The sequence below is a fragment of the Bos javanicus genome, chromosome 3 (genome assembly GCF_032452875.1).
Source record: "Bos javanicus breed banteng chromosome 3, ARS-OSU_banteng_1.0, whole genome shotgun sequence".
Classification (NCBI taxonomy): domain Eukaryota; kingdom Metazoa; phylum Chordata; class Mammalia; order Artiodactyla; family Bovidae; genus Bos; species Bos javanicus.
This window is the reverse complement of record NC_083870.1, coordinates 94791991-94804667: the sequence shown is the minus strand read 5'-3', so window position 1 is coordinate 94804667 and position 12677 is coordinate 94791991. Positions and strand designations below refer to the sequence as shown.

At 35.3% G+C, this 12677-nt stretch overlaps 1 protein-coding gene across 10 annotated transcripts in view; it reads left to right on the top strand.

The window, feature by feature from the left end:
- The window catches only part of OSBPL9 (oxysterol binding protein like 9), a 164281-nt gene that overhangs the window by 131071 nt on the left and 20533 nt on the right, over positions 1 to 12677 (top strand). For 5 of the 10 annotated variants that reach the window (XM_061411991.1, XM_061411989.1, XM_061411998.1 and 2 more), the window contains 4 exons: positions 4655 to 4693; positions 8423 to 8513; positions 9656 to 9760; positions 12494 to 12653. In XM_061411991.1, coding sequence (XP_061267975.1) covers positions 4655 to 4693; positions 8423 to 8513; positions 9656 to 9760; positions 12494 to 12653 — 395 coding nt within the window. The remainder of the gene's footprint in view (positions 1 to 4654; positions 4694 to 8422; positions 8514 to 9655; positions 9761 to 12493; positions 12654 to 12677) is intronic. The other 5 variants (XM_061411993.1, XM_061411990.1, XM_061411996.1 and 2 more) reach the window with 2 other exon arrangements.

Here is a 12677-nt window from a genome sequence, read left to right as displayed (position 1 = left end):
CAAGTCTGTGGGTTGTCCTTTTACGTTCTTTATAGTGTCCTGAGAAGCATGCGAATTTTAAATTTTATGAAATCCAATTTATCAGTCTTCTATTGCTTTTGGCTTTGGTGACTTTTCTGAGGAATCATTGCCTAAGCCTCAATTACAAAGATTTATTCCTGTGTTTTCTTTTGAGTCTTGTAGTTTTAGCTCTTACATTTAAGTCAATGTATAATCTACTTTGAGTTAATCTTTGTGGTATGAGGTATGGATCCAAGTTCTTTTTTTTTTTTTTAATGTGGATATCCAGTTGTCCTAGTCCCATTGTTGAATGTCATCAAACTGAATTGGAAATTTTCTTTCATCTCCATAGCACATTTATTTTTTAATTTATGTAATAAGCACATGTATAGGCCCATAATTAAGAGAGCTTTCATTAGACTCCATTTCCTTATTAGAAAGATGGGAACATATTTCATAAATTTTGTCAGTAGGCATGGTTTTAAAATACTAGAGTCTATCAGTTCAGTTCAGTTCAGTCGCTCAGTCATGTCCGACTCTTTGCGACCCCATGAATCGCAGCACGCCAGGCCTCCCTGTCCAGCACCAACTCCCGGAGTTCACTCAGACTCACGTCCATCAAGTCAGTGATGCCATCCAGCCATCTCATCCTCTGTCGTCCCATTCTCCTCCTGCCTCCAATCCCTCCCAGCATCAGAGTCTTTTCCAGTGAGTCAACTCTTCACATGAGGTGGCCAAAGTACTGGAGTTTCAGCTTTAGCATCATTCCTTCCAAAGAAATCTCAGGGCCGATCTCCTTCAGAATGGACTGGTTGGATCTCCTTGCAGTCCAAGGGACTCTAAAGAGTCTTCTCCAACTCCACAGTTCAAAAGCATCAATTCTTCGGCACTCAGCCTTCTTCACAGTCCAACTCTCAAATCCATACATGACCACAGGAAAAACCATAGCCTTGACTAGACGGAGTTTTGTTGGCCAAGTAATGTCTCTGCTTTTGAATATGCTATCTTGGTTGGTCATAACTTTCCTTCCAAGGAGTAAGCGTCTTTTAACTTCATGGCTGCAGTCACCATCTGGAGTCTATAATTCTGGTCAAAAGTCTTCCCAAATTATATTGTGCTGGTGTTTTTGTTATGACCATATTTCCAGATCTCAGTCATGTTGGTTTGTTTGAAGAAGAGAATATCCATTGTGTTAAGGAATGAGGGATGTAAAATCAGATAAACATATTTATAATCTAAGTGGGAAGTAGCATTAGATCCTTTCTTTGTTTAATTAACATAATTCACATTGATTTCAATTGAATCTCTGGTTCGGTAGTACTTGAAATTGAGCTTTAGCTGACCCTGATAAAAGGCAACTTGTGGTTTACATACAAAACAAGAACAATAAAATTTTTAAAAAGAAAGGTAGGGTGGGGGTGGGAATGAGTGTTATAAACCCTTTAAAATAGTAGAACAAAATTCCTTAAGTTCATGATGGGAATGGATTGGTACTAAGGTGTTTAATAGTCTGTAGGTTCATCTAGATTTGACTCTGCCTTGAAAGATAAAGCAAAACAGTAACAAAAATAGTAAACCCTGCCTTAAAATACCCTGTAGATAGCATTTATTATTGAGAACACTTTGAGGGAAAAATTGTCAGATATTTATTTTTTTTCTTCCAGTTTTATTGAGATACAGGAGACTGCACTGTGTAAGTTATGGGTGTGATTGACTTTACTATTAATACATCATAAAAGTTTATCACAGTCTGTTTAGTGAGCATCCATTATGTCATTTAGATACAAAATCAGAGAAATAGAAAAAAATGTTTGTGTGATAAGAACTCTTAAGGTTACTTTCTTAGCCACTTTCATATATAACATACAGCAGTGTTAGTTACATGTATCATGTTGTACATTACATTCCTAGTACTTATTTATCTTAAAACTGGATATTTAAGTTTATTTAAATTACACCAGAAGTAAAAGTGGTGGTTTTCTAAGATAATATGATATACTATATTAATAATGTGTTGCTATATAACAAACCCGATCTGTCTTAAAATAGCTGTCATTTATCTTGCTCACAAATCTGGGGGTAATCTGGGTAGGCCCCATGACCTGTTTCTGTTTCACACAGTGCCTGTTGTTGGCCTAACTGCAGGGGGAGTACCAGAGGATGCACTTTCAAGATGACTGACTCACGTGCTTGGGAAACTGAGCTGCAGCTGAGGTTCTCCTCCACATAGTTCTTTTTACAATTGTTTGGCCTTTCTCACAGTGTGGTGATTGGGTTCCAAGAAGACAAGGCATTTCTGTGACCTGGTCTCAGAAGTTGTAGTCACTTCTGTTATGTTTATTGGTAGAGACAATCACAAAGTTTTGAGGATAGGGGCCATGAACTCTACCTCTTGTTGGGACCATTTTTGGAAATTTTAATCTACCCCATGTGTTTCTTTCCACTTTATTGCCGCTTACATGTATTTCTGAGAAATTCTTTGGAAAAAATCAATTTAATGTTTAGAAGTTAGTAGAAAACTAAAAGTAAAATAAAATAACATCTGAGCAAGAAACTTTAAAATTTTCCTTTCTCTGTAGTTCTCAAGATTTTATTTTCAACTGCCTCTATTAAGAATTACTGAAACTTCGGATATTGTAAATATATAGTTAATTTACTTGTGCAAATCCCAGCATGGATTACGTACTTATCAACATGCTTTTATTCTCAAGGATATACAAAGAAAGTATGCATTGTGTTGGCAGTTTATAAGGCCACCCCTGGGTTTGGTGATGTTCTTGGAGGGCACAGCATGTAGCTGTCCTCACAGATACAGTTTATTACAGCAGAGGAGCCAAAGCAAAATCAGCAAAGGAAAAAGGCACATGGGGCCAAATTCAGAGGAAACTAGGCCCAGACTTCCAAGAGTCTTCTCTCAGTGCGGTCATACAAGGGGTGTGCTCAATTCCTCCAGCAACAGATTGTGACAACATACGTGAAATGTCTGCCAGGGAAGCTTATTAAAGACTCGGTGCCCAAAGGTTTTATTGGGGTCTTGTCCTGTAAGCACCCTTTACCTTGCACTTACCAAATTCCAGAGTCCCCAAAGGAAAGCAGGTGTTCAGCATAAATCAACCGTTTGGGTTGCTTAAGCAGTTCAGGCACAGTGAGGTACCCTTATGATAGTTAGGTGCTGGGAACCCTCCTAAAATCCAAGTTCCCAGACACCAGCCAAAGGTCAACTTTGTAGGCAGGCTTTTCTAAGGATAGCTCTTTCAGGCCTGCTGTGTTAATGCTTTTTTAAAAAAAAATTATCCCCTAATCTTTAAATTGTTCTTGATTGACCCTTCAATGTTGTAAATTCTGAGTAAACTCCATAGTTAAAGAGTTGAACATAAATGAGATGTAACTTGGCTGTTAACTTTAAAACTAAAACCAAATATCAATTTCTGTTAAAACTTGAAAGCTTCCTGATAGTATGGATTTGAGACATTAACAGTTTTAAGCTAAATATATTGTCTGTGTATTACTAATAGATGGATTATAGTTACAGGAACAAATATGTTCAATAACTTTCCACCAACTTCTTAAGTACATCCTTGGAGAGGAGAGACGAGTCTTAAGGAGCATAAGTTCTGGAACTGAACTATATGTCTTGGAGTCCTGGCTTCTCACACTTTCTCAGTTTTCTCATCTATCCAAGGGGGATGATAATAGTACCTACTTGATTGAGTTATAGGTGGAATAGGTGAATTAATACACACACATATCTTGCTTTGTTGCATTTTGCAGATACTACCTTTTACAAATTGAAGGTTTGTGGCAGCCTTGTGTCGAGCAAGTCTATTGGCGTCATTTTTGCAGCAGCATTTGCTCACTTTGTGGTCTGTCACATTTTGGTAATTCTCACAATATTTCAGACTTTTTCATTATTACTGTATTTGTTATGGCTACCTGTGATCAGTGGTCTTTGATATTACTACTGCAACTCACTGAAGGCTCAGATGATGGTTAGCATTTTTTAGCAATAAAGTATTTAAAATTAAGGTATGGACATTGTTTTTTAAGACATAATGCTGCTGCACACTTGATAAGCTAGCAGGATAGTGTAAATACAACTTTTATGTGCACTGGGAAACCAAAAAATTTGTGTCAGTTGCTTTATTGTGATATTTGTTTTATTGTGGTGGACTGGAATATCTCTGAGGTCTATGGCTGTATGTAAAATATCTGCCAGGTAGTATGTGTTAACCCCTATATCATCATTCTGTGGTTATAGTAATTATGATTGTCATATCTTTAAGGTACAGTAAGAGATTGAGGTGTGGAGAGTTGGAATAATTTGCTATAAAGTTAAACCCAGAAGTATTTAGGACCTTTAATCCTCAATTAATGTATCTACTTTAATCATTGGTATCAATGTGACTGTATAGTTCAATAGGATATTTCTACAAATAATTAAATGCCTGTATAGAAAAATAATTTCCATGTTTTTGGTTAGAATTCTGTTTGGCTAGGAATGGACAAGTGAAATTATCTTAGTGGAAACAGATTAGTAGTTTTCTAACATTGTTGCTTACACAGTAAAATAAGCTTTCTTACTAGGGAAGAGAGTACACAAGGTGTTAACTTAAATGAAAGAATGAAGTTAATATTTTTAACATTTCTCCTTAAGGACCAGTGTATTGCGGAGAATCACGCAGATGGAATTATAGTAAGTTTAATCTAATCTTTATTCCACTTTACTTCTGCAGAGCATTAATAACCAGTTATGTCAGGAGAAGCCTGAATTTCCACTTATTTTTCAACACAAATCCCTCTTTTTACCCACTCACTGCTGTCTATTGTTGATTCTTGCAATTTTCCTTGAGCTCTTACAGTTGGCCATCTTTCAGCAATCATTTGGAGGGGAAATTTAGATCTTAAAATTAAGTATTGGTTCTCATTGAATCACCTTGCATGTGTTAATTTGACGGGTTAATCATGGTGTAAAAATGCGGCTTTTATGACTAAATACTGCATAACTCACAATGCTACATTTCTTGGCAAACTGTTTCTAATGAAAGTAGGGGGCACAGTACTGAAACATATCTTAATCTAATTATATGTTTATAGGTTTCTTTTTTTTTTTTTTCTTTTTAGATTTTGTGTATTGTGTTAGCTGTCACTGCCGCTGTGGTGTATACTGCTTTTTTGTAGCAGCAGGTTGCAATGTGAATTTTTTCACATATAGCCATTTTCTCTTCTTGCATCCCCTTGGTTTTTTAGTCTTCCCTTATATTCAACTTGCCCACCAAAAAGAAAATTTTATTGGAAATAAAAGTTAGAGTTTGAAGGTTTGCAGTTTAAGCTTCCCTGATTTTATGATAAATGTGTGACTTGTGTTCAGACTATATTTTTGAAGCATGAGGCAACCTCTTTTTTTAGTCTTGAGGCTTTACAAATGCCAGAGGTCTGCAAACTCATTTTGTAAATCTTCAAAACCATCTTATGATTATACTTGAAAGGATGAGTATGTTATCTTTTTATTTGCTTTAAAATGAATAACAAGTTAGATGTCTATGTTGTTTACATATTTCTTGAGAAAACAGAGATAAGAGAAACATTTTAAAAATTTGAATTAAAACACATTGAAATTTTTGTTTCTCTTCACAGCATGAATTCAGGGTTTGAGCCCTGGTGATTTAATAGAACTATGTGATATAAACACAATACAGTATAATATACCTCTTCCTGAGATAGCAGTTAAGGTTATAAGCCTCATGGAAAAAGACTATGTAAGTTGTCTAGAATTTCATGGTTCCCTAACACCTTAAGGAAAATGAATGATGGCAGTTATTTTTATCTCTTTTCCCTCCAAGCAAATCAATTACTTTTTATTATGTTAAACAAGTTTTATAAAGCATACCAAAAATGATTATTTGCAGTTTAAAAACATCTAGAAAGTTTATACTCATAGAAAATCTAAACTTATAGAAAACAGACATATTTGAATCATTTGATTAGGGACCATAGCATTTTTCCTTAAGGGTTTTTTTGTTTTGTTTTGTTTTGTTTTTTTTTAAAGAGGAGTTGTTTATGGTTTAGGCCTTGAACCCAGACTGCTAGGACGTAGCCCTTCCACTTACTAGCTGTGACTACAGGCAAGTTACTTAACCTTTGAGTCTTCTTTTCCTCATCTATAAAGAAAAATGACTTCTACCTCAGAGGGTTGTTGTAAGATAGTATGCACATAGTACTCAATAAATGTTCGCTGTATATACATGTATGTATAGATAATTAATCCTGGAGAAGGAAATGGCAATCCACTCCAGTACTGTTGCCTGGAAAATCCCATGGACAGAGGAGCTTGGCAGGCTACAGTCCATGGGGTCGCAAAGAGCCGGACACGACTGAGCGACTTCACTTTCGACTTCACTTATATAATTAATATATTTTGTATTGAATCACATGAACTTTATTAACATTAACAACAGATGAGGGCTCGGGATTGTCATCTGTTTGCACTTCTCAAGCTCTTCACGTTCTTTTTTAAAGCAAAGCATAGAATATTATTTGACATATTTTAGCCTGAAGTTGATCGATCACAGATGGTTAGATATGTGTAGAATAGTTGTATTTTCTGTTAACAACAGCAGCAAGAAATATTTGGTACCTTTAACATACATCTTAAAAAGTCTAAAAGTGTTCTGTGGGATTGACAAGCCTAATCTTAGGCTTTTGAAAAACGGGACATTGCATTCAAAAGATAGAATTCTGGTCCATTTTTCCAAAGTTATTTTATTTCTTAGTGTCTTTATAAATTTTACTTACATTAATGTAATAGGTGGGAATAAGGAGGCAGCATGTTCTTGTTCCTGTGGCTCAAAGTATTAGAAGTGGGATTTTGCCTTTGTTAAACCACCTGGGTCCCTTTAGAGAAAAATTACTATGTAAAAATAAGAAATATATTCTAAGGACAGTTCCAGGATTGTTGAGACACTTGTTTAGTTATTATGGCCCAGCCTGGTATCTGAAAAAAGAGTCCTAAAGTAATAACTAGAAAGCCCTTAGAGACCATAGCATCCAGATATGTCTTCATTTTATACACTGGGAAGGTGAGGCCCACAGCAGATTAGACTTGCCAGGTCACTGGTAGAGCAAGGATTCTAGGAATTAAAGTTCCAAGTCTCTGTTTCTGTGCTTTTCCTAATGCTTTGGAACTTTCCCCACTTTACAAATTATTAAGTATTGTTTTCAGAGTTTCTTCTCTGTGTCCTTTATTTTTTAGGCCTAGAATATTTATGGTAGGTAGACTGTTGTGACAGAATTCTTGTGTTTAAATTACTTAATTTAAGAGATCTGATTTAGTGATTTTTCTATATACAGAGAGGGGATTTAAGAAAAAAATTAACATAGGTATTAAATAAGAATGCTATAAGAAACTTTCCCATTATCTCAATTTCCATTGTTAGGTGCTTTTAAATTTTCACAAATGCTTTTGAAGCTCATTCATCAGTGAAAATACATCTTTTCTAATTCTATTTTAGTATTTTCTGTTACAAGCTCTACCTAATATATATTTGAAGTTTAGTTTTCCAGATCAAGGAAAGCTGAAGAATTTAAGTTTTTATTTCTTGGGTTTTATCTAATGTAGTCTTCTAAATGGTGGATTTAAACTTTACTTTGACAAAGACCTTGGTTTAAAATCTCACCCTCCTCCAAATAAAAAAAAAATCATGAAGCTGTGGAGTCTTGTTTTTAAAATACCATTATGCTGGCAAAATAGTTTCTTGGCTTGGAGTCAGAAAACCTAGACTTTTTCTCTCTCTCTCTCTCAAATGTAACTACATATTTGAGTATTTTTTTCCTTCTAAATCCTCAAGAAAAAAAAAGCTTTCTTCCCCGCAACAACCGATGAGGAGACACGTTTCTTTGCCTTTAGTTACTATAGAACTAGATGCCTGTACAGTGCGATACACACTGATGGAAGGTGGCAACAGTATGGGGTGTAAAGATAAGGTTATAGTGGTGCAAGTGTATTAGCGCGTCGTAGGTATAATGCTCATTAATAACAATGAAAGAGCCTTTCTCCCCACTTTGATATTTGTGTTGAATTAAAAATTTGAGAAGCACTGAGCTGAATTGAGAATTTATTGTTTTGGCTTCCTGAAATCATTCTACAACTCTTTCCATGTGTTTTCATTTGGCTTCACCTTTCTATGTGACAGAGTGATTCATTTTTCCTCCTTACTATGCTTTTTGAGAAATTTTTTTATAAGAAACTCTTAGCCTGCTGTATAGTAAAGTTGTTTTATTTCCTCTTTGAAATTTGACCAACATGTCTGTATAGCTGCTCCCAGGACTTTGCTGTCAGAAATGTGGGCATTTCATACATTTGGGAAGGTCAACACCAGAAGGGTAATTACAATAAAAATAACTATACTATGTTTCTTTACCTCAGAGTACTATTAATCCTGTGGATGCAATATATCAACCTAGTCCCTTGGAACCTGTGGTCAACACAATGCCTTCCCAGACTGTCTTACCTCCAGGTATAGTATAGTATTTGGAAAATTGTTTCACAGATTCATTAATGACAAAAAAAATCTTTTTTTTTTTTTTAATGGCAGTTGTAGTAATCTTGAAGAGCTCTTTTTAAAAAAAAAAAAAAGTAAAAGGAATCTCACACACAAATACAGCCAAAAATGAACTGGAAAAAATGATACTATTTTGGGGATTGGAGCTTTTTAAATACAATTCAAAAGGTTTTGGTTTTCAAAGTGAGATGGAAGACGAACATGATTACTTGGATTAGCTGATAGGACTGAATCCTATGACCTAGGATTCATGGCTACCAAGGAAAACATAATATACCTTGATCTACTTGAAATGTTCTATTTTTGTGTATTCTTTATAACTCTGAATTATACAAGTGTACTTTTTTGTGGCATCCAACATTTCAGTTGTTGGGTGAAATGTTCTCATTGGTGATGAAGTTAAGTCAGAAATTTTACTGGGGAAAAAAAAATCTTTTTAAAATTACTTACAAGTATGTGAGGTCTTTTTAGGAATTTTTTCTCCTTAGGAGAAAATTAGGAGCATAATATCTCATGAGACTAAAGAGGAAGTACTGTGCCACATTTTAGATTTTACATGTGGTTTAATCCTCGGGTGCATGCTGTGTGCCTGTTAAGTTGCTCAGTCGTGTCCAACTCTTTGCAACCTATGGACCAGTCTCCTCTGTCTATGGGATTCTCCAGACAAGAGTACTGGAGTGGGTTTCTATACCCTCTTTCAGAGGATCTTCCCAACCTGGGTATCAAACCCAAATTTCTTAGGTCTGATGCATTGGCAAACAGATTCCTTACCTCTGAGCCATTTGGGAAGCCCATCCTCGGGGAGGAAACAGTTTATCATCAGAAGCATTTGCTGGCTGTACAGAGCAATTGTGCTAAGATATTGGCCTATCTTGACTAGTCCTTGATATCCCACCTAGTGTCTCAGTACTCGGTAGCCTACCATCATTGAGTTTAAAGAGGATAGGGCATCGGAAAGGAGTGGCAGCATGACAAGTGACTTATTGGAATATAGTCTCAAAAGTTACTGGTCTTTAAGATTTTGAATTCCACAGAGTTGTAGTTAAAAGTTGTGTTTGGCTTTTTCTCTCACTTATTTCACGTCTTAAATCTCCTAGAACCTACTCAGTTGTGTAAGTCAGAGCAGCGTCCATCTTCTCTACCAGTTGGACCTGTATTAGCAACCTTGGGACATCATCAGACTCCAACACCAAATAGTACAGGTACAGATTGTGTGATTCCTTTACTTCTCATAACTGCCCATTAACACTTGAGATTTGTTTTTGATTACTGATGGGAAAAGATTGAAGAAAGGTGGTATATTTTGCGTTGGAGATACCTTAGTTTTACTTTTATAGTTCCATCCATGAAGTGGTTAGCTTTGTGATTGAACCAAAAGTTTAATAATAATTATAAAGACTCTGATGCTGGGAGGGATTGGGGGCAGGAGGAAATGGGGACGACAGAGGATGAGATGGCTGGATGGCATCACTGACTTGATGGACGTGAGCTTGAGTGAACTCCAGGAGTTGGTGATGGACAGGGAGGCCTGGCGTGCTACAATTCATGGGTCGCAAAGAGTCAGACACGACTGAGCGACTGAACTGAACTGATAATTTATATGAAATAAATTATTGCAGAATTTTGTGTATTTATTGAGATTTATTTTGAAGATATGTATTGACTTTTTAAAAAAATTGCTCAGGTTAGATTTATATACTTTCTTATTGTAAAGGAATCAAATAATACAGAAGTATGAGAACAAAAGCTGTAAATCTCCTTTACTGTTTGTTGTTTGCATACATGTATGTACATGTCTACCTGTATTGCATACTTTTATTACTGTTTTTGTTCTAACCTAAATGAGATCATATGGTTCTGTGACTTTCTCAATTTTCATTTAACTGAGAACCATTTAGAGAACTTTCTGTGTTTATACACTTAGGTCTGCAACGTACTTTTTACAGCTGCTCAAGCTGTTTTCCTGCTGATGGACATTTAGGTTGATTACAGTAATTTCCTGTTATAAGCAGTATTTCAGGGAATACTCTTGAACAGCAGCTTGGGCACATAATGTATTTTTATGGATAGATTTATAGGTCACATTTTTCACCAATTTTATAAGCATAAAAGGATACTTGATTTAATTTGCATTTTCTTGTTTCACCAATTTTATAAGCATAAAAGGATACTTGATTTAATTTGCATTTTCTTAATTTGTTTAGATTCCTGGTCTTTATTTTTTTCTCTGATTCACAAGGATACTATCAATGTTAGTATAGATTTATTCCTTATTTTAAAACTAAGCAGGTTGATGTTGAGTTATCAGTTGAACCAAACTCAAGGGAGCACTTGGTTTTTGTCCCTATTACACCTGGAGGCCAAAATCAAAACCACATGAAGGACATGGGAGATGAGTTCCTGCTGTTGCTCCACAGATTCTTTCCTGGGTGGGAATTTCCTGTGTAATAATGAAAAGCTACCTTGTGATTTTTAGCCCAGTATGAAATTTGAATTAGTAAAGATGCTGATGCTGTTACTTTGGATTTTTAGTATTTAACAGCCTGAACCATATGTCTTCTTAATTTTGGGAAAAAGCAAGCAACAAGAAGAGCTCTCTTATTTGAAACTGTAAAGTGATGATAAGCAATTTGAATAATAAGGTTGAGATGTTTGGCTGACTTTTTTGTGTATATCATTACACTTTGCCATTTTAAAAATGGTATCTGTGTTTCTTTTTTTATAAAGAGGAATTATGTTAGAATTTTGAAATAGCCAAAATATATCCATTTGGAAATATAAAATACTAGTCAGTTACAAACTTTGAAAAAGTTTGCATTTTTTATGTACATGAAGTTTAGAGTCATTAATTAGTTATAAATAATGATAAATAATTTAGGATAAATTATTCCAGGAGGCATTATAAAAATATAACATTTTAGAGTAGGTGGATTTAAAGAAATCTTTTCTGGTTTATGTCTTGTTTGATTTTTCAGCCTAAATTTTCATCTTTCTTTCCTTCATCTCTGTCACTAATACATAAAAAGTTTTTTCTCAAAAGGAAAACTCAGTTCTCTGGATTGCAGTTCCCATTCTAACTCATTTTCTTCTTGAATACATTTTCAGTTTTGTGTGGTTGCCAGGACTATTTGCATATTACTTAATCATTTGTATTTCCTGGTCTCTTTCTTCCTTTCTCTGTGACTCCCCCCCCGCCTTATTTCAATAAGGGAAAATTTATTTCCCATCTTATTGCTGGTATGGAGCAGGGCAGGTGGGTGAGGAAAGATTTTAAAGTCATTTGCTAAGATGAACTATCTCTGGCATTCACATAATAAGCTTTGCCTATTTAGGCAGCAAACTTTCTATGTTTATGTTTTAAAAATATCTTTGTGAACATGGTAACTGAGTGTGGCAGGTGGATGTGCTCTCTCATAACTGTTGAAGCGTAGACTGTGGAATGGGCTAAAAATCCATGGGTGGCTCTGGATTCATTTTTATTGCTGCTGTTCTTATTTCTTCTAGAAGTGTGGCATTGGTTTTTAGATTGTCAGCAGTGACTTTACTCTCCACCAGACATTGGTAGCAGTTTGGCATAAATTGCCTGAGAGTCCTTAGATGCTCAATAAATACTTTTTAAATTGCTCTCAATACTTCACTATTCTGTTTGATACTTTCGTTGTTATTTTTTATTATGAAACAATGAACCCCAGATGATTACCAAAGAGACATAACATTTTTTCATTTATTTAGAAGGCTGTGTCCCATTGTATAATGTGATTTGCCTTTTTCTTTGTCTAGTTTAAATGTTGATTTTCTTTACAAATAGTCTAGGGACTTCTGCCAACTTAACTCTTTGCTTGATTTTAATAAGTCTGCTTTGACCCCATCTTCCTAATATCTTCCTTTCTATTACCAACATTGTCTCTTAATTTAAAACTCTCTTAACTTTCTAGGCAGTGGCCACTCACCCCCTAGTAGCAGTCTGACTTCTCCAAGCCATGTCAACTTGTCTCCAAACACAGTCCCAGAGTTCTCTTACTCTAGCAGTGAAGATGAATTCTATGATGCAGATGAATTTCATCAGAGTGGCTCATCACCAAAGCGCTTAATAGAGTGAGTAGGTGAACTAACTGTATT